Below are 23,732 nucleotides of genomic sequence, written 5' to 3' on the forward strand. Positions count from 1 at the left end.
ATCATTATAAATTGTTAACTTAAATATTGTTTTAACTAAAGTAAAAACAACACAAAGGTGTTTTCAACGCGGCTTAGCCAGCTTAAAGCGACTTCAAGTGTAAAATGTACGGCTTATAATACAACAACAACATTTCTAATACAACGTATTTTGATACGGGGAGAAATGTGAAAATTGCAATTAACATATAAGGGCCATCTTGTTATAAATAAGCAAATGCATAATATGCTAAATGTATTCAATTCGAATGTTCGTGAACAGCACCGTAATACCAACATTTCATTTTTTGATAGTGAAATGTAACAGGTTCGCATTAAACATAAATGAAATAAAATACATATTAGACTATCTGTTAATGAAACCACGAAATTAGGCCTGTATTAAATTATGGTTACAATCAAAATTTAATTTATATCCAAATGAAAAAAATCGGTGTCTTTTTAAAAATAACACAATAAAACAAAGATCTAAACATTTTTAATAAACAAAAAACCCATCATGATATGGATATGTCATTTGCATTTAATAAAAATATTTTCATAATTATATATGAATAGCCACCGGGTTCACTGTCAGACGGTTGAATACAAGTTCAAAATCAATATGAAATAAATGCTCATTTTTACAACGGATTTTTCATCACCTCCCTATATAATATTTATAAGAAACGTTTCTGATAGTCAGTCTGCCGTTAACTCATTTATTTTGATTACGCCATTTCTCTCTAAAGTTTTTATGATTGTATTAACGTTTTACAAAGCAGTTTAGGTTAGTGTGCGGCTTTAATAATTTATTATATAGAAAAGAGCATAATACATAATTACAAATATAGAATTTCCCTCGCGTAATCCGCTATGATTGCGATCTGCTTGTCGGAGTTTTCTAATGACTAGACCACGTGACTATGTGGGCGGAGCGATCGATAATTTGGCGACTGGTCAATTGTTTGGTGGTTCAAGACACTGAATTAGCGATAAAACGACTTTTATATGGCGTCTTATGTAATTTAGGTATCCAGTAAAGTGATGGCAATTTCTTGTCAGTAATATTGACTATTACATTTAATTTTATGCATTGGGCAATATGGTCGGTAATAATTTCATTAGGTTGCTTATTGTACTCACAATATGATGTAGTTTGTGAAAGTTCTTGTGAAATAGTTTGAACATAAAACACTCGTTATATTATTATAACATTATTAGCAGCCTTATCAACAGGAACTAAGACGAATTTAGATTTTAAGTCTTCAAGCAATTTACAGAGATTTTGTTTATTCAATTTAGGTGAATGTGGTAGAGCCAAAGGATTTGTATCATAAAAACATATTTTATTCATGGCCATACTAAATATTTTTGTTTTCCAATCATTGAGTGCAGTAATTTCAGCATTTTCCTTCCTGAACCATTTAGAGCAATAATCATGTAAGGATGTTACGATATTCTTAATGCAGTCATCAAAATCAACAGGAATAGGCAGTCTGTACTTAGGGCCTCTGCGTAGTAAATTTCTAAGGTTTTTATTTTGAATGAAATTAAGGTCCCCAGTAATAACATGTCCAACTGGACCATATATATATTTAGAACTAGTACAGTCACATAATGTAGGACAATTTCTTATTACATTTATATCTGTGGAAATAGAATTATAATTAAAAACGATACTTCTTACAGGTTTACTATATTTGTAGCAAATAAGTGGTGATCAAGCCTTTTCATTAAAGATACAAATATTGCTGAACACGCTATATACTACAAAGACGCGGTCATGTTTCCAATGGTCTATGGGATTATGCTCAAATCAGCCAATGGACTCAATGAAGTGTATTAATTCGTATCTAGCCGCGGGAAATTTTATTTGAATTTTATTGGACACGTACAAAGGTCAGGTGAAGTGAAAAGCTGGCTTTAACAGCTTTGCCGAAAAAGGCACGATATCTTTCTCACAGTCAAGTGACTGTGTCAATATCCACACAGAGTTGTCGTTCCATGCGCTAATGGAAGTAATCACAATTGGTAAGCTAGTCTGGATTACCTGCCCCTTTGTATACAATATTTGTTTACAATAGAAGCTGGGCACCAGACCATTGGTAAGCATGCAGTCTTTCCCGCCAATCGAAGTGACCTCATTGCATCAATGTGACGTCACTTTATGACATTGGCGTTCCTTCCTTTGTGTAATCCTCCATATTTCTGAGAAAATGAGCGGCACAATGCATCGACTATTTCAGATTTACTTACTCATAGTAAGTCATCCTTTACTTTTTTGGATTTATTAAGCTTATTACATAAAGTTTTATCTTATTATTATTTTATTTCATTGCACATATTAAACGTGACCAGACGGCGATCTATGCCCCAGTGAAATGATTCGTGTTGTCAATATTGAATTTATTCGAGCTCAATATCAGTTTCTTGTTGGGCTTCAGCCACATTGTTTATGTAATTGTGAATATATTGCAGTGAACATCTTAGCCATAATGCTTTATAACAACATATTTCAAATTTGTGTATTGAAGTTAAGAGAATAAATGGTTGTTTTGTCACATAATAAGCATCAACAGACGACAAGTCAAAGGTTGATGACGTATCATCAATGCCAATATTATCACGGAAATAATTTAGTAAAGATTGTTTACAAGAAATGAGATATTGTTCTTTCTTTTGAAAATGACTTACCGTAACTATAGCTTGTGTGGCAAGTTTCAGACCAATTAAAATAAACCAAGACATCTTTTTTTTCCCATTCATTTTGTATCGTAAATGTTCACTGTATCGCGAAAATTTGATAAAGACATGTTTTGGAAATGTAGAGAACATCATTGGAGCTATTTAAGTTTATTTAAGGCTCCTATTTTTTTCTTGCTGAACATTTTTGTCGTAAATTAAGATTTTATTATGATATCAGTGAAGTAAATATTGAGGAGAAAAACAAAGTTCATTTCAAGCTATCGACTCTGATATAACCTCAAATACTTGATTTAAATAACTTAAGAATATAGATATAGGCAAAAGCTGATATCTGTCCTTTTCAATTAAAAAAGTCTGACAGCTTACACAGTTTTGCTAGTCAAAAACTGGTATTGTTCATTAAAAATCACACATTTCATTTCCGGTAAGAGTTGTTGGTATTAGCTTTAGAGAGATAAATGAAAGACATAATCATTAACTAAAAAAAATTCAAAAGCAGTTCAAGAAAAGTTCTTGCAAAAGTGTTCATGAACTGTACGTGAAATGTTCATAAAGAGTTCAAAAACAGTTCATGTACATTTAAAGAAATTTTAAATTGGACAAAACTGAAGAACATGAATACTGTTCTTTTAAAATCCTTAAAAACTGTTCTTGAACATTTGAGTAAAAAAATCCATAACTTAGAGCCATATTCGCTTACTCTGATATTTCAACTATATCACATAGTCTTCATCAGCGATGTGCTGGTCAGTTGAACGAGTCACATGACGTAGGATGGCCACATGACACGAGGAGAGAATTGTACACAGGCGGAAGTTCCAGCCCCTCGTCCTGGTTTAGCGACGGTCTTCGTTGTTTAATGTTTATTGCCTCCTTGACCCGACGTTTGATATGCGAGTCCTCAGATGCTAGAATTTTGGTGTTATTTGGGTCAATTTTGTGTCCTGTGTGGGAGCAATGTTCATATATGGCCGAGTTGGATCTTGCTACATGTTCTTTCAATCTTATGTCCTATGATCTTCCAGTTTCACCTATCAGGGTTTTTTTCTCCACTTTTTGGGAAGATAGCCCATGGCTTTGGAATTGGGAATTTTATCGGCATTTTCATGAAATTGGGAAAATAAATTCATTAGCCTTTTTTTCCACACGAAAAGTCTACTGATTAGGGAATTACTAAATTTGATTTAACTCTTTATAATCATTCAAATTAAAAGAAAAAAATCATATAATACTTTGTAAGATGTAATTGAATTAAGATTGAGATAAAATACACATAAGACTTCTTTCTAAAAAAAAAAAAAAAAAATTATTTTTTTGGAAATTGGAAATTTTTTGCCACATTTTGGGAAAAAAGTATACTTTTGGGGATTGGGAACATAGCCGAATTTCGGCTATAAAATCGGGCCAAAAAATCCCTGCCTATGTAATCATTTTTGCATTGTTCACACTTAATGTAATAAACCACCTCACACTTTTTCAATTTGTCTGTTTTATCTTTAACGTGAGTTAATTTTTTTCTAATTGATTTATATGGTCGATGGAACCTGTTGACCCCATATTTCTTGAATGTTCTGTGCAATGCAAAGCTTCTGATGTGCCATTGATGTATGGCATACCAATATTGATCTTTTGGTTTTTGTTGGTGGATTTATCAGATAGTGTTTTGTCTTTCTTCTTTGGGATCGTAAACATCCACTCTGGATAACTGTTGGCCCTAAGTGCAGTTTTGCAGTGTTCGATTTCTAACTTTTGGTCGTGTTTCTCACTTGCTTTTTTCTCTGCTCAGTGGAATAATGTTCTGAACAACCTTCATTGTTGTGTTCTTGAACAGTTTAAGATCAATCATTACCATTAATTCTGGAACAGTCTAAGAAATCTTAGTCTTGAACAGTTCATGAACTATTCATTGAAGAACAAGTTTAAGAACTTCTCCAGAACAGTAATTGTTCTTAAAATTTGTCAAATTCAACATTTCTTAAAGTGTACTTGAACAGTTTTTGAACACTTTTAAGAGCAGTTCTAGTGCAATCCTAGAACACCTCTCAACTGGTTCAAGAACTCATATCCTTGAAAAATTCATAACATTTCTTAAAATGTACCTGAACAGTTCTCAGAAACGTTGAGAGCAATTCAAGTACAAATCATGAAAACACTTCTTTTACAGATCTAATATTCTTGACAATAAATGTTGACACAGAAACTCTTTAAGAATTTCATATACTTATCGATTATTTTTGGACACATTTTAAACTGCCTTTTCGTACACATAGAGGCTTGTTTGAGTTTAACAAAATGCCTTTTGGACACTCAAGTCAAGTGTAATCATAATGATTGTGACCATGAGGACAAGAAACATCTTTTATAAAAGATATACGGCGTTGATTGTGGTTGTAGTAGTAAAAGGTAAAAAGTTCAATGAATGAGATCAAAGATAGCGAATGTCTTTTTTGTGCAGTTCTTAGCTGCATCACACGCAGATCTGAATGTTAAGTGGAGTTTTCGAGGCTTAATTTACATTATTACGTATTGCTGGTCTTAAACCTAAAGATACGAAACAGAAAACCAAAAGAAGAATGAAAGTGTAATTAAAACATTTGAGTCAACCGGCCACACTGGAAGTATCTGTACATACTCTAAATATTTACACACTCGTTCTTCGAAGAAACCTGTTTTAGTGGTTTTCGGGCATTGCTATTTATTTGATTATTAACAGTTTCGAGAATCATCGCGCTCGTGCTTAATACATTTGTCAATATGGTGGAATAATTCTTGTTAAATTAATCAAAAATAATATTTATCATGGTATTGTTGAAAACACATTATGAATCTATTATTGACATATCATAATTAATAAATTATATCGCTGAATATGGTCATTTAACATATTTCTGGTCTAAAGAAAATTCCAGTTCACCTAGTTCACGCGATAGCATCTATATTTGATAACAATTATTTTACTGGCCGCGAACTGACCCTGATGCCTTGCGGCTTGGAATGCAATGCATTAAAGTGAGGCCATGCTTCCATTGCTGGAACGACGGCTTGTTCAAAACTTTATACTTTTACATGTTAAATGTTCAATTTCGAAAACAATTTAAAATGGTTTGGCCAAAACGAAAATCAGGATAGGGAAAAACGATACCGTATATCTACGAATATAATACGCACTTTTTTAGCTGCCGATTTTTTCTTCAAGTAGGGGGTGCGTATAATATACGAGTTTAGAGCAGAACAAAAATTTTCCTGTGCAAATTTTCAACTTAATCGCTGTTATTTGCTTCGCGGCAGCTATTTTGAACTACACCATTACATCAAAGAGGTGCAACAGGGCTCGCACTGTCGTTCGCCATTTGAGTCATTTGCGAAAATATTTGGCACGATAAAAATCTTATTTGTGAAATGCGAAAATCTAGTAAAATTTCATTGAAAACATCCGCCATTTATATCGGACTAGTTTTCTATATTTGTCTCTTTGTTTTAATGAAAGTGTTCGCAATTCGAACAGTAAACGAAACCCGGTCTGTACCAGATTATGAGACATCGCTTGACCTTATTGTTATTGCAGTGTGCATGGTAGCTGACCAATCAAACTTGAGCTCGCTTACACATGAAATGACGTTGTCGAATGAAACGTGAGAACGGGAGGAGCTATCGGATAATATTGGGTCATCCATGCGCAGACACTGTATACTTTGAATACACAGTTAATATCGTCGTCTGCCTACGAAATAGCGTTTGGACGCTAAGTCGTATAAAGACATGAGAAAAAAAAACTGACAATACCTGTAAATATTTATTTCTTAGCTGGCCACTATATATCTTTTCTACCGCATATTTACCATATCTGAAGTAAAGAGTGGTAATTAAATAATTAGTTTTATGATGCCAATAGTCTATTACATCCAGGGCCCTCAATTTGTAAAATCCACGGCCAAAATTCGGCTGCATTCCCCCCCCTGAAAAGTATACTGTTTTCCCCTTTTTTGGGGAAAAATTCCCCTTAAAAAAAAAAAAAAAAAAAAAAATAAAATTATAGATTGATTTCTCATGATTATTATATCTCAATTCTATTTTAATTTAATCTTGTCAAACATACTAAATTATGAAATAAGCAATGAATATAGTGCAAACATGTACAAATGTAATAATTAGATAGCAAGTAAAAAATCCCCCAAAAAGGGAAACGCCGCGAAAATTCCCCCTGCTATGGGTAGCAACCCACTTCCCCTAAAATGGATTGAGAGCCCTAACGCCTGTCTGCCGATTGCCGAATTAAATTGAAAGGTGATAATTATTTAATTTGTTTTTTACTCCCAAACTAGCCTTAAAGGGATCTTTTCACGGTTTGGTAAATTGACAAAATTGAAAAATAATTGTTTCAGATTCGCAAATTTTCTGTTTAGTTATGATATTTGTGGGAAAACAGTAATACTGAACATTTACCATGGTCTAATATAACCAGTATATGCATCTTTTGACGATTTAAAAAAAGGAAAATTATAAAGCGTTGCAACGCGAAACGATTGAATAATTTGGAGAGTTCTGTTGTTGTCGTTTAAATTTGTGAAACTACGAAGATTGCTAATATAAAGTATAATATACGCATCATATGTATGCTTGGCAGAATAGCTCATTTGGCTTATGCGTTTTTATGTTCCCCACTATAGTAGTGGGGGACATATTGTTTTTGCCCTGTCTGTTGGTCTGTACGTTGGTCTGTACGTTGGTCTGTTTGCGCCAACTTTAACATTTTGCAATAACTTTTGCTATATTGAAGATAGCAACTTCATATTTGGCATGCATGTGTATCTCATGAAGCTGCACATTTTGAGTGGTGAAAGGTCAAGGTCAAGGTCATCCTTCAAGGTCAGAGGTCAAATATATGTGGCCAAAATCGCTCATTTTATGAATACTTTTGCAATATTGAAGATAGCAACTTGATATTTGGCATGCATGTGTATCTCATGGAGCTGCACATTTTGAGTGGTGAAAGGTCAAGGTCAAGGTCATCCTTCAAGGTCAGAGGTCAAATATATGTGGCCCAAATCGCTTATTTTATAAATACTTTTGCAATATTGAAGATAGCAAATTGATATTTGGCATGCATGTGCATCTCATGGAGCTGCACATTTTGAGTGGTGAAAGGTCAAGGTCATCCTTCAAGGTCAGAGGTCAAATATATGTGGCCCAAATTGCTTATTTTATGAATACTTTTGCAATATTGAAGATAGCAACTTGATATTTAGCATGCATGTATATCTCATGGAGCTGCACATTTTGAGTGGTGAAAGGTCAAGGTCAAGGTCATCCTTCACAAGGTCAAGGTCATCCTTCAAGGTCAAACATCATATAGGGGGACATTGTGTTTCACAAACACATCTTGTTACTTTATGATTCCGGGGGTCACTGGTTCGAGACCTGCTGCGGGCTTCTTTTTTTCCTTTTTTAAATTTAATTTTGGATTTTTTATTGGAGTTTTTAAAATTTAATGTTTACATTTATCATTATAACGCATTTAATGACAAACTTCAAAACATGCCAAAATCTGTGAAAAGGTCCCTTTAATGACAGCAGCGTATTTTAATTAACTAGATCATGAAAAACACGAGCAGTTTAATTGTATTTTAAGTTATATTAAAGTATCGAGTTTGTAACTCGAACAAAGAAAAAGTAATTAACTCTAGACAAGTATAAAACGGAAGTAACCATTTTGTCTTCTTATTACTTTATTATTATTATAATTATTATCGTTCCGAATATTGTCAAATTCATTATTGAATTAAATGTGAAAACCAAAAACAGCGTCTCAGCTAGCTGCTTCTTTCTTTTGTAATTTATGACTGCTTGACCTGGATGTCAGCAAGGGGCCCGTGTGTTATCGGTAACAATCAATGGTAATATAAACAATAGACCGAGATATTTATTATGCAACTGTCATAACTACAGCACTTTAACACATCCCGATCAATATACGGGGGTAACAGATAGTTGACAACACCAAATTGATTTGCTATTTTCACAGCACAAAAATATATTGACACATTTTTTCGGAAATGGCCGATTTCAGACACTGATTTTTTTAGTGCGTATTTTACTCAGATTTTCAATTTTTACCGATAAATTTTGACCAAACTCAGGCGGTGCGTATTATGCACCAGGGCGTATTATATTCGTGGATTTACGGTACTTTTATGAACTTTAATGTACTAGTACACAGGAATATGGAAGTAATTACTAAATAAAAGAACATAGCCTTTAAGTACAAACGCTGTGGCGCTGCAGGCATCCTCTGAAAATAAAAGGTGCACGCACAAACTGTATTGATGTCAAAAGTTGAGTGTAAAACTGTTCTATCTAGCAAGCCTTTTCATTAGAGATAAAATTGCTTCATGCTGAACACGCAGTAAAACACTGTTACAAAGACGTGGTCATGTTTCCAATGTTCTGGTGGCATGCTCAAATCAGCCAATGGAATAAATGAAGTGTATTCATTTGTGTCTTCAGTGTTTTTTTCATTCAAAATCGAATCCAGTAACCGGACCCATTCCCAATGGAAAATAATATATATTTATCCCAAATGGGATGTCAAAATTCCCAATGGAAGGTTTTAAGATTTTTTTTTGTTTTTTTTGTTTTTTAGATCTCAATATTTTGTTCATCTCTCATCCATATAAGTTGAACCGTACTAAATATAATACTTTTATAATTTCCCAATTTTAGTCAAAATGCTGCAAATTTCCCAAATTCAAAGGGACCCAGCCCCATTCCCAAAACAGTGAAATAAAAGCACTGGTCAAGTTTTATTTGAATTTTATTGGACACAAAGGTGACAAGTAAGGTCAAAAGTGAGGTTAAACAGCTACGCCGAAAACCAAACAAGTTAAAAGTGTGTTAAAACAGTTTATTAACTTTATTGAAGTTCATAAGTTAACAGTTCTATATGATTACCAATAGAAAATCACAATAAAACATATTAGTTACAGATTTATTGCATTTTTTCAATAAAATTGGAGGGCAAGTACATATTTCAGGCCACACTTAATATATTGTTGGTTTGCCCTTTATCAACCCTAGATTTGACAGGTGGGTAGGCAGGCCTCGACACTAACGGTGTCCCGGGAACCCGAGGACACCAGATTATGGTGAGGGTGCAGTTCTTTCAAAATGGGTGATCCTCCGGGAACCCTAAATTTATAGAACGACTTGGTATTGATTGACCATTTTAATAAAGTTAGAATGGTTTTCTTTATTTTTCTCTTTGTTTGAATGAAAATGTTCGCAATTTGAACAATAAACAAAAACCGGTCTGCACCAGAGCATGAGACATCACTTGACCTTATTGTTATTAAAGGGCATGTGGTAGCTGGCCAATCAACATTGAGTTCGCTCACACATAATATTGGGTCATTCATGCACAGACACTGTATACTTGGAAATACACAGTTGATATTGTTGTCTGCCAACACTAGAGCAGCCAATGGCAAACATCGTATTTAAAGATAATACGAAATAAAAACCAAATAAAAAGGAGCCTAACAATAAAAAAAATATTTCTAAGTTTATCACTTTACATTTCTACCGACTATCGATCTGAATTAACAAAAGGATGATAATTAAATAATTAGATCTATGTCGATGATGTTACACCTTTCTGCCGATTATGGTTTGAAATTAAAAGGTTGAAAATTAAGTTGTTTTTTACCCACAAACTATGCTTTTGTAAAGCAATATGTCAATTAAATTGTATATTAATTACGTATTTGCTAGCTAGGTTTCTGCTTTTCATTTTTTTGCTGTGAAACGATATGCACAATTTGTTTCATGTGGGTAACGCGTACAATTTTTCAGACTGTCGTTTTTGGATACATTATTTTTTGTCAATTATAATTTAATTTCAAAGTTCTTTAAAAAAGAAATAGAATGAAGAATACAGATGGGGTGATGCGGACGGTGTGGTTTATCATATTTTTAATTGTATTCACATGAATTTGCAATTGGAAAGACTATAAAAAATAACAAATAATTATTAAGAAAGCTTATGCTAAATGTCATATTTCAAACATAAATATTTATCTGGTCTGTCAGTTTTATTAAGCTTATGTTATCTACTGCTTCATAAACATATTATCTTTGAAATACTTTAGTCTGTAAATGATATTTACATCATAATGGATTGAATATAGAGCTAATAAAATTTTAGCTATTTATCTGTTGTATCTATTATTACTTGGTTAATTAGAACTGCTGGAAAAATTAAGATACACAAAATAAATATAATTATGTGTACTACAGTAGTAGTATACTTCAATAATGTGATACACATATATGTGTGTTGTAAGGCCCTACATGCAATCCTTGTATCCGAGTCTCTCCACTTCTCCCTAGAGTTTCCTCACTTCTCCCTAAATCAGTGTCAAGGGAGAAGTCACTTCTCCCTAAAATTTGAGCCCAGCGTGAACACTGTCTTATAAAGATTAACAAATGTAAAGAAGCGTAACAATAAAAATATTATTTCTAAGCTGCACACTTTACACCTTTCTTCCAATTATCGATCTGAATTAAAGGATGGTAGTTAAATAATTAGTTCTATGTTGATATTACACCTTTCTGTTGATTATCGTTTGAAATTAAAAGGTGATAATCAAGTTGTTTTTTACCCACAAAATATGCTATTTTTAAGCAATGTCAACCAAATTGTATGTTTTCTAGGTTACTGGTTTTCATTTTCTGCAGTCAAACGAAATGCACATTTTTCAGACTGTCGTTTTCGGATACATTATTTTACGTCGATTATAATTTATTTTTGAAGTTCTTTATAGAAGAAATAGAATGATGAATACATAATTTATAAGTTGATACAGACAGTGTCGTTTATAATATTACGAATTGAATTCACTGCTGAAGATGATAATGCTGAAGATGATTATGGCAAAGATGACGATGATGTTGAGGAAAGACATGATATCCAAAGTTTATAAACACAAGGCTTACAAGCTATTCATGGGTCTACTTTAAATGGCAACTGCAGGGAATAATCTAAAATTTACTCTCTATGGGTCCCTGAACTCGCAGATTTTAGACCAATGAGTCCCAGGCCAAAATTAATGAGTCCACCTTGAAAAAGAATGGGTCCCAAATTTTGAAAGAAACCAAGTAGTGAAGAAAATTAGTCTAAATCTATGCAACGCCAATGCTGCCTTCTGATGGCACTGGTCTTTATGTTATGTGCATTTACTAAATTGTTTTGTGTAAACTACATTTTGACCTGTAGAAACATCATTTCGTTCTGTACATTTTTCAGTATGCTATGTGCATTTGCAATATCATTTTGTACTAACGACATTTTGTTAGGTGCATACATCATTTCGTTCTGTGCATTTGTCATTATGTTGTGTGCATTTACCAACCCGTTTTGTACTAACGACATTTTGTTAGATGCATACTGTGCTTATGACAGTTAAAGCCTTTCATTGCTAGATTTTAACCACAGAATAGAATTTTAGAAGCGAAAATAACAAGATACAAGAAATATCTTTAAAAAACATATACGGCGTTGATAGTTCAATGAATGAGATCAAGGATAGCGAATGTCTTTTTTCTGTGCAGTTCTTAGCTGCATCACACGCAGTACGGGATGTTACGCGGAGTTTTCGCGGCTTATTTTACATTATTACATATTGCTGGTCATAAACCTATAGATACAAAACAGAAAACCTAAAGAAGAATGGAAGTGAAATTAAAACATATGAGTCAACCAGCCACACGAGAAGTATCCGTATTTATAGGCGAGTTCTTCGAACAAATCTGTTTCAGTGGTTGTCGGGCATTGCTATTTGATTCGATTATTAACAGTATCGATAATCATCGCGCTCATGCTTAATACATTGGTCAATATGGTGGAATAATTATTGTTAAATTAATCAAAAATAAAATTTATCATTGTATTGTTGAAAACACATTAAGAATCTACATATTTCTGGTCTAAAGAAAATTCCAGGTCACCTAGTTCACGGATAGCGTATTTATTATATAACTATTATTTTACTGGCCGCGAACTCCGGTGATGACCTGTATATAAACTCTGACATTCATACACTGGCCGCGAATTGACCCGGGTTGAAATGCAATGTATTAAAGTGAGGCCTCACTTTCACTGCTCTTTATACCTTTACATGTTAACATGTTGACAAGAATATGGAAGTAAGTACTAAATATGAGAACATAGCCTTTAAATATAAACGCGTTGCGCTGGTAATTCTCTGAAAATAAAAGGTGAACACACAAACTGTATTGATGTCGAGAATTGAGTGTAAAACTGTTCTATCTATTAAGCCTTTTCCTTAGAAATAAAATTGTTTCATGCAGTAAAACAGTGTTACAAAGACGCGGATATGTTTCCAATGTTCTGGTGGAATACTCAAATCAGCCAATGGAATAAATGAAGTGCATTCGTTCGTACCTAGCCGCGGGAAATTTTATTTGAATTTTATTGGACACTTACAAAGGTCAGGAGAGGTGAAAAGCTGGCTTAATACAGCTTACGCCGAAAAAATGTAATTCCCATGGGGGTCCTTAAAATACCATTTCATTTGCCTTTACCACTCAGCTATCCTGAATATTATATTAAACATTCATTTTATAATTCATATATCTGATCCATGTTATTTGACAGAATAAAATAGAAACAGCAAGATAATTAAAAATTATTCAATCATAACTCTGTATAATTGTATTCATTACACATGATGATAACTCATATGAAAAACAGTATTTTTAGTTTGAGTCTATATTATTACTGGCATTTTGCTCCTTGATTTACAGTGTTCATTTATATTTTGTATATGTTACTAAAATTTGGAAAATGGTCCTTTTGACAATCTGTGTACTATTCCTTTTGAACTTTATGCTTCGTTTTGTAAATGGAATGCATATCACCATTTCAAAAGTTAATTAATGAGATAAAGTACTTGTTAAATCAGCGATTTTCCTCCTTCTTTATAAAGTACAGGTAAACGGTACTTTCCCAATCGAACGAAAATTCCCAAATTCCCTAAACGGTCCTTTCCCAATCGAACGAAAATTCCAAAATTCCCAATCGGCATCTGGAAAAATCCCAATCGGCGTCCGAATTTTTTCTCAAAACGATCGAAAGATTCGTAACAAAACCCAACTTTCGGCGAGCGAACAAAGAAAATCGTATAGTTGTGTGTAACCACGCGCTCGATTAATTTCGGGTTTTATTATTCAGCGCGTTCAATCAATAGAGTCGTTACTGTTTCCGGTTCTGTTGACAAGCCAGCGTTCTGTTTTACATGGGTTTGTAACCTTAGTTGAAATGAGTCATAACAGCAAATACTATGCCAAAAAAATAAAAAAGAACATCTTAGGACAACCTACCCCTGCATGTACCAGCTGTTGCTGCTGTCAAGACTTGTGCCCTCCAGCACTGCCTCTTTGGAAAGGGTGTTTAGCCTAATGAACAATCTCTGCACAACAAATCGAAACCGTCTTTCTCAGGAAACATTGACGGCACTAATAATGCTGTGCAGGGAGGGATGCGAGCAACTTAGTAATGTGCAAACATCACAGATTGTAGAAATTTAAAAAAAAATGAAAGAGAGGGACATTTCTTTATAAGAGATATAAGAGATTAAAACAACTAATAATTGATTTTGTGTGTTCTTTATAATATTTTGTTATTTATATCAACTTTATTACTTAATGGTCATTAAGGCATGCCTGCAAATGATTATTTTAATGGGTTTGTTCAATTAAGTATGAATTGTATGATGTATTCAATAAGACCCATACTTCACGACGTGGTTTTCCCAATTTAAGGATTTCAAGACTCGATTTTTCCCAATTTTGAGGTTTTCACGACTCAATTTTTCCCAATTGGACCGGTACGGGTACTTTTCCCAATTGCACAAGGAAAATCGCTGTTAAATGTAAGGCCCTAAAATTTGCAAAGCCATCTTTATTGTATCACAAATTGTGGAAACAATTCTGTGATTTGTATCTTTTTTCTAAAATTGCATTACTTTTTTTCAAGAAATATTCTGATGAGTAATAATGCCTTACTAATTATAAGTACATGTAGTGTGTTTAAGTTTTTAATGCAATTTCTTGTACACATAAATAAATAACATATGAACATATACTTTTGGTTGTGTTGTGTAGTACATTTGCTAGCATAGCAATCAAATTATTTAAATAACTCCATTGTTTTCTTTCAACATTTTGAACACAATATGATCTCAAATTATTGAAATAAAATAAAATGCACTTTTCAATTAAGTGGTATGACATAAATTATAAACCAATATAAATACACCAGTCTTATATAATTATTCAATACAGTGTATGTGTTTAAACATCAATTAATGAAAAAGATTTGAACACAATTATTGAGATTCTCAAATGTATCTTTTAAAAAAAGCAAAACATTGAACTGTTTTTTATATAACCATGCACTGATTTCTGAGGGCCATATAACACAATTTAATATTTTACTTATACCGAAAGTTTTAAAGTATTACATTTGATATTTAAAATTTCATTGTATGCGAACATGAATATAGAAAAGGATAAATATAACTTTTTATATAAGGAAACATGCAGGAATAAATTGAGTACGTGCCTCCTTTAGTTTTGTTCATAATTATGTAAATTAAGCAAGATGTGAAGAACTTTTCAATGAATTAAATTATATTTATTTATTTTCTGTGAAGATCCATATACATTTGTTTATTAGGCCACGACTTTTTTTTTTATTGGTTTACAAAAATTATTTTGAAAATGGTCCATCGGGCGGTCGAAAAAAAAAATTAAATACATCATTGGAAAAAAAAGTTAATACTAATAACATCAGAACAAAGACAACATATCTTTTATAACCTTAAACACAGAGACAAAAAATCAAATTATGCAATGAAACACATCTATATCTTCCAATAAAATGAGTCCTAACAGCACCTTATGTAACATCAGGCAATTTTAAACACTGCATTACATGACATGCGTTCTTCTCCCATTAAAACGAAAAACTGCGCTTCATTTCCATAATTGGATGCGCACCATTACGCAATGCGATGCACGTTGCATAAATCTTATATAAGATAAACTACTCATACACAAATTACCCGGTATGTGTTTGCTCTTACTCGACTTATGAGATCGTACATGAAAAAAAAAATCGAGGTAGATCGATCCATGCGTCGTCGCGGTACTGTTTGTCAAAGTTGTTGTTGTCATGCTAACTCGTTGATTTACAACGCAAAACGTCTTATTTGAACTGACGCGAATTAATTTAATCATATTTGTCAACTTCGCTTTTGCTTTATTTTGATAATTTAATCCAAAGTTTAATGTTAGCAAGTGTTTTTTTTTACTGGAATTGTAAACAAGGAGTCAGTTAGTCTTCCGAAAATGTGCAGTCTGTGTGAATTGACAGTTTGACGTCATCAAAGGAAAGCCGCTTTCTGTCGGAAGCAATAAAGCGACAAATTTCGCGCCGAAAAAATTGGCTTCCTTTGTCTAGCAATCAACATGCCGAATCAATTGTGTGTTTGGTTCTCAATTGCAATCCTCAAATTTAATAAAAGCACGTGCATAGCTCCGCCTTCGAATCTTTTGCAGAGAACGGAGGCGGAGTTTAACGGTTAATTGAGCTAGTGTTTTACACAAGTTGAGTTCCGATTTGCCGAAATTACTCGGCCCAAAGCGTTGAAACGACAAATACATTTATCAATGATTTTCCGAGATATACCGATTTGTTCCGATTTCCAAACTTTCTGTACAGTTCCTATAAACTATGGCGGACGTGTTTACAAAATTCCTAAACACATATATCATAAATAATGGCAGTGTTTTATTGGATTATTTATACTAATTATCAAATACTATCGGGTTTGTTTAATATAATTAACATGTTAAACAATATAGTTGCGTCACAGACACGGAAATAAATTTTGATGGGGTCGACATTTGACTGACGCTGATTTTCTTATTGTCTGTAATTTTTACCCGAAATAAATTTTGAGAAGTGCCCATAAAAGGACTGGTACATAATGTGTCACATTGAAAAATATCCCGATCTCTGCAATTGAATATATGTGAACCAATCGTTGATTGTACTTACTTGATTTTATTCGCAACCGTACTCAAACCGGATCGTTTTTTTTCTCGTTTCGCTCGTTTTGCAGTGCGGTCGGGAATAAAATATTTAAAAAAAAGACGATTTTCCGATTTTATTTTTTTTCCCATTTTCCAAAAATTAGGGTCGGCGGTTTTGTAAACCAAGAAATATAAAAGTCGTGGCCTTATGAGCAACTGAGCATTTCCAAAAATACTTCAGTCATGTTGTTGCTAAAGCAATCTATGCAGATTAGCTGAAAGTCTGTTTTAAAAGAGAACAAAGTATATATTTAGTATTTTACATTCTATTTGGTAATAGCAATTGGCAAAAAATGATCTACAGTAAATCAAAACCAACTTTTAACTAAAACAATCAAAATTATCACATAACATATAGTTTGTTTCTGCATACATATCAACTAGCTATCAACTTACAATATGTTGTTTTTTATTTGAAACATGATAATTTTAAAGTAATAACATAAAGCTGTGATAATAATCTAGATCTCGAACTACAACCACTGAATAAAAGCTACTTAAAGCTATTTAGAGAACTTGTTTGATACATTAAATAGTTCTCAAACCATACTGTAGCTACTGTACACATCAGTACATTTAATTAAAAAAAATCTACCTTATTTACATTTAAGGAAAGTTACCTTTGCTGTTCTTCTCCTGTTTGGAACATTCCATTTATAATAAATCACTGACGCATTGAACATAATCAAAGATAACCTTCCAGTAATTTCATACCTAAAAGGAAACTTTGATTTTGTTGCATTGTAGAGTTGTAATTAGTTGCCACAATAAATATGTCCGTGTCTTCTGTATCAATAATCCATGTATTCCAGCTTGCTCCATACATTCCAGTTTGACATAGATTTATAAACTACCTTTTCAGTTTTATTAGCCGGATTTTTTTCGAAAAAATCTCGGCTTATAGATTGATGTTGTCGGGCGGGCGGGGGGGGCGGGCGGGCGGGCGGGGTGGCGGCGTGCTCGAAAATGTTAAAGTTCTTATTTCATGGTATAACTTTGGTATGCTTGGACCTAGAGTCTTCAAACTTGACATGAAGGTTGGCCAGGATTAACAGATGACCACTGGTCATTTCAAGGTCATTCATTTGAAGGTCAAGGTCACTGTGACCTTCAATATAAAAAATGTTAAAGTTGTTATAACTTTGGTATGCTTGGACCTAGAGTCTTGAAACTTGACATGAAGGTTGGCCATAACTAGTTAGTAACCACTGGTCATTTCAAGGTCATTCATTTGAAGGTCAAGGTCACTGTGACCTTGAATGTAAAAATGTTAAAGTTCTTATTTCATGGTATAACTTTGGTATGCTTGGACCTAGAGTCTTCAAACTTGACATGAAGGTTGGCCAGGATTAACAGATGACCACTGGTCATTTCAAGGTCATTCATTTGAAGGTGAAGGTCACTGTGACCTTCAATATAAAAATGTTAAAGTTGTTATAACTTTGGTATGCTTGGACCTAGAGTCTTGAAACTTGACATGAAGGTTGGCCAGAACTAGTAAGTAACCACTGGACATTTCAAGGTCATTCATTTGAAGGTCAAGGTCACTGTGACCTTGAATGTAAAAATGTTAAAGTTGTTATAACTTTGGTATGCTTGGACCTAGAGTCTTGAAACTTGACATGAAGGTTGGCCAGAACTAGTAAGTAACCACTGGACATTTCAAGGTCATTCATTTGAAGGTCAAGGTCACTGTGACCTTGAATGTAAAAATGTTAAAGTTCTTATTTCATGTTATAACTTTGGTATGCTTGTACCTAGAGTCTTCAAACTTGAAATAAAGATTGGCCAGTACTAGAAGATGACCACTGGTCATTTCAATGTCATTCATTTGAAGGTCAAGGTCACTGTGACCTTAAATGTTAAAATGTTAAAATTGTTATAACTTTGGTATGCTTGGACATAGAGTCTTCAAACTTGACATGAAGGTTTGCAAGCACACTTAGATGACCACCTTAAATGTTATTGTTGTTCATGTATATGCATGCATTCAAAACATAGCACAAGGTTTGCTCATGCCTTGAAAAGTACTTACATTTCATTTTGACCTTTGAACAATATTTCAGTAATTTAAGTATTGCATTGACAAAAACACGAAAGGTACTTTCCTGTCATTTAAATAAAAAATCCGGCTTCAATGCGGTCATCTCCGACCGCGGAACTCTTGTATAGGAGTCGCTTTCGTAATAATCGTCTCTTCTGTATTTAGAAAATGATTATCCAGTACTGCAAAGCATGGTTAGTGGTAATTCAAAAGAAACATTACAATAAACTTTGTTTACACTTGACCTTGTTTTTCTCAGAACGATTTTGCAAACAAGGGAAACAACTGAGCTCTCTATATACTGTAGATAAATCATTAAAATGTACCAACAATTTACCGACTTTTTCATTTTTAAGAGAATATTCATGCTTCTTTTAATAGCAAGAGGCAATGATTTTTTTAAAATGGGAATATTTGAATGATATTTGGCATTGATGTTATACTACTTAAAACAAACATAATGATGTCTTTCTTTTTTTATTTGGATGAAAAATAGATTTTTTATGATTTTTTTAAAACACGTAAAAAAATAGGTGAATTTTTCTGCTGTTTTTTCTGCCAAAAATCTGGTTCATTGCCAGCAAACAACTGACATTTGCATTTAACCAGCTATTTTGGCCATTTATAAGTTATTTTTATCTATGTGAATGCCTTTTTAGATATAAAACACATTAGAACATATTAATAACACATATTTTTTATTGGTTTTGCACTTTTTACTGCACAGTTTATGGCAAAATAAGGGGGCATACAAATATATATTTATTTGCGTGAATAGCCTTTGTCTTTACTGCTATCAACAACAACTCTGCAGCTTTTTTAAGGTTTTATTTTCAATGATAACTACTGGTGAACTTACACATAATTTTTGTTGACACAATTTATATTTGTTGTGCATACACAATATATAAATACTTGTGAAATGTCCAATTACCCGACATTACATAATGATGAATTAAAATGACACATGCCTCCCAATCACGATGACGAGTTGTTCAAATAAAAAAAAAAACATTGTTGATGTTGGTTTTTTTGTCAGTCAAAGGTAACATATAGGCAAAAACTAATCCCAAAGATTGAAATTTTTCATAAGTAATGATTGATGAATCATTTTACTTCAACTACACTCTCACATGTCAGACTGACAGTGTCACGAGCAGACATAGTGGTCACTACAAAACAATATATTCTTATGGTGGCTTTCAATAGTTTTGACAAGTTTTATATGTTGTTAACTCAATTAAAATAAATTGTCCATTAGGTAAAATAAGTCCTCAAATTATAAATACACCACAAGAACAACAGCCAATACTTAAATAAGGTTAACATGAAGACAATAGTTCACTGCCACACATGTTTAACAAAAGTAAAATCATTTGCTTCATTAAATAGGTTCAAAAACCAAAATTCTTCTTATTTAAATAAGACCTAACACTAGTTATTTGAACTTCAATGTATCTGTAAGTATTTTTCCTAAGATAGGTGACTAACAAACCTATCCAATGGTTTAAAAAATCTTATATTCAGTTATCGCCTATGGCGATTTCTTCCTGATTTCTTCTCTTTTCCCCTCGCTGCCTTCAGCTTCTTTGCCTAAATCTCCTCTATCGGGGCGCATTCACAAACGGCAGCTTCTTGCGGTACTCTGTAACATGTAAATGAACATTTGAGCTGCACTCTGGGAAAACGGGAATTAATGCATGAGCCTAAAGTGTCATCCCATATTAGCCTGTTTAGTCCACACAGGCTTATCAGGGACAAAACTTTCTGCTTCAACTGGATTTTTTTTTAAGAAGGGACTTTCTTAAACGGAAAATAGCTTAAAGGTTCATTGTTTTTACCATTCAAGGCTTTTTTAAGGCTGTTGGGGGAAGGGGCATTAGCCTTCATATTATATAGGAAAAAGTGTGTGAAACCCAAAATTTGGGGATACAACTCACGCAATGTTAGTCATAGGGGAATGTAATTTCCAGGTGTAAGTTTCTTTTTTTGGGTTAAGTGCATGAATATAATGAAAAAAATTGAGAGGATGTAGCCTTTTCATGAAAATTTCCGAGGGATTGTAGACTAGATTAGGCTACAGCTTTAGAATTAAAAAAAAGACTGCTCTTCCTTATCTTGTGATATCAGTCTTCTTAAACTCAATTATGTGATATCTGTCTTTTTAAACTACATTTTGTGATATCTGACTTCTTAAAAGTATAACAGTATATATTTCAAATGCATAAACATTAGTGAATTACAATAATGATGATTAATTAATGTTGATAATAAATGTATTTCAAAATGACCGACACATTGCCATAAAATAAAATTACATGGGGTTTATGTTTCAAAATGTCATTCTGCTGAAATGTCATTTATATACTAAGAAAAATATTTATTGGTTAAAATTGCATATTATTTTTTATCTAGTACCTGATGCGGAAGCTTCAACTTTTCAGCTTTTGCAGCCCGGTCCTGTGTAAATTGACCTGGCTGCGGTGATACACGCTCACTGTGAGACTCCGAACGCTCACTGTTAGACTCCGACCGCTCGTCAGACTCAGAACGCTCACTGTTAGACTCCGAGTCAAACTCTTCCCAATCCTGAGACTCTGACTTATTAGTATCAAACATATGTCTGCAAAAAGAATAATTGAAATCAAAGAAATAATATATCTACATAATATAACTAAAATACAGTGACTGTATCGAATTGTTGTTCACATCCGACGTTAAATAAAGATTCTTGTATCTTGTATCATTAATGCAATATCCGAAATACTTGCTGTCCGAATAGTGCAAGTCTGTATTTTGTATTATCGAAACGTCTATTTACAGATAAACGAATGCAATCTACCATTACGATATAATGTCGGCATAAATATATCCTTCAATGATGTTTAGCACGTACAACACGTTTTTTGGCAACTTTACAGAGCAAAAAAAGAACAATTGATATTTACGTCGTATGAATTTTCAACAACGGCGGCCATCTTGCCATTCATGAAATGGGTCAATAGTGGGTCCATACATTAGCAACAACCAGCAGAATTACGGCATTTTGCAAAGCAATTAGTGGCATGAATGGAAAGGAGAATGATTAACCTTCAAAATAAAAGCAATTTTTCTACTGGGCAATGTATCTTACCTATTTTTCTCGATCTCGGAAATTTTCTTAGGCTTTCTTTTAATCTTCAACGCAACTGTGTGGAAACGAAAGTGCTTTGCCCGCGAACATAAATGTATTAACTTATATGATTAGTGGTTATTTTAACCATATCCAATCAAAAACCACCTTAAAAACGACGTAATTCCGACCCCCTATCGGCACTATTTTTATGAACGAGATTTCGCGCAGGAATTGTTCAGTAATAAATGACCCGTACGCAGTTGCTTCCCTTGTGCCCATCGCTACTTTTAAAGAAAAAAGCATTTGAAATCTTTTTTTTTTATTTTGGAAAATTTGTGAAGACGTTCACTCGCTTAGGCGGCCATATTTGCGAACGCTACGACAGCCCTTGACCATTCGTAACTTTTACATTGGAACTTACGCATTCGTAGCAGGTGGTTGCGTAAGAATTATTTTATAAAACGCACGGATTTTCTTAAGAAGTTCGTAAGTATACTTACGTAAGAAAACGTGCATACGAACGTTTATGAAACGGGCCCAATATGCGTATGAATCTGAGTATACACAGATCTACTAGCATATAAATCAAAACATGTTTGTCTCTTTCCATTTTCAAACGATTCTCATCTTACATGCTTTAACTTTGTGAGTAGACTGAACTCCAATTTATCAAAGTTCATTTCCGTGACGCACATTCACTGGGCAGATTTCTTATAAATATTCATTGGTTTTTATCTCAACCGTAGTATTTTGTGTTAATTGACACACTCATTATATTATATCCTTATAACCATATGATATCGGTTGTTAACTTGAATGTTATTTATCATTTCGGTTGTCATCATAATTTCTCGTCTGCTTGCTGCCATCTTGGACGCGTGTAAAACAAGCGACCTCAAGCAGGATACGTCGGTATCCTCCGCAATATATAGAGAGATGCGTGGATACTGGATAGCAACGTAAAATCGTATATATTCGGTTACATTCGCAAACCAAAACCTAATTCAGCTGTCATTCGGTGACGACTCGACAAGCTCAATCAGCATATTAGAATTCCTATTGAAGCGACCTAGATAAGTCAGGGATGATAAGAATGGACAGGGATAATACGTGCACGAATAAATATTGCAGTCTGCTCTTTTATGACCGTCAAAAAATACGAAAATAAAAAAAAATACCTTTTCAGAAATCACAATAAATTTTTTTGAGTTGGGGGGTCAAAAGTGGGTCGATTGGTAAAGGGCAAACAAAATTAATTTTAATTTAGGCCTCAGCAGGGCAACTGAAAATTCTAAGCTGCTCGCCCTGCAGGGCAAGTTGCTGAAAAAAAATTGGTCGACCCTTGCTTTGTCATTTTTATGTCCGCCACCACTATAGTGGGGGACATATTGTTCTGGAATAGTGTTCATGAACTGTACATTAAATGTTCTAAAAGAGTTGAAAAACAGTTCATGTACATTTTAAGAAATGTTAAATTAGACAAAAATGAAGAACATGATTACACTGTTCTTTAAAAGTCCTTAAAAACTGGTCTTGCACAATTTCAAGATCAATCATGAACATTTATTCTTGAACAGTCTAAGAATTCTTAGTCTTTAACAGTTCATAAACTATTCATTGAAGAACAGTTTTAAGAACTTCTCCAGAACAGTTGTTCTTAAAATTTGTCCAATTCAACATTTCTTAAAGTGTACTTGAACCGTTCTTGATC

The 23,732-nt window shown here is 33.4% G+C and overlaps 1 protein-coding gene across 8 annotated transcripts in view; it reads left to right on the forward strand.

Moving 5' to 3' along the window:
* Positions 1-2,085: 2,085 nt before the first annotated feature.
* The window catches only part of LOC127861598 (speract receptor-like), a 767,747-nt gene continuing 746,100 nt past the window's right edge, over positions 2,086-23,732 (forward strand). For 7 of the 8 annotated variants that reach the window (XR_008040289.1, XR_008040290.1, XM_052400229.1 and 4 more), the window contains exon 1: positions 2,086-2,242. Coding sequence is in view for 4 of the 8 variants with exons in the window: in XM_052400229.1 (XP_052256189.1) it covers positions 2,198-2,242 (45 nt within the window). In the remaining 4 variants the exon portion in view is untranslated. The remainder of the gene's footprint in view (positions 2,243-23,732) is intronic. The other variant, XM_052400234.1, reaches the window with a different exon arrangement.

Source organism: Dreissena polymorpha, chromosome 16 (assembly GCF_020536995.1).
Source record: "Dreissena polymorpha isolate Duluth1 chromosome 16, UMN_Dpol_1.0, whole genome shotgun sequence".
NCBI lineage: Eukaryota > Metazoa > Mollusca > Bivalvia > Myida > Dreissenidae > Dreissena > Dreissena polymorpha.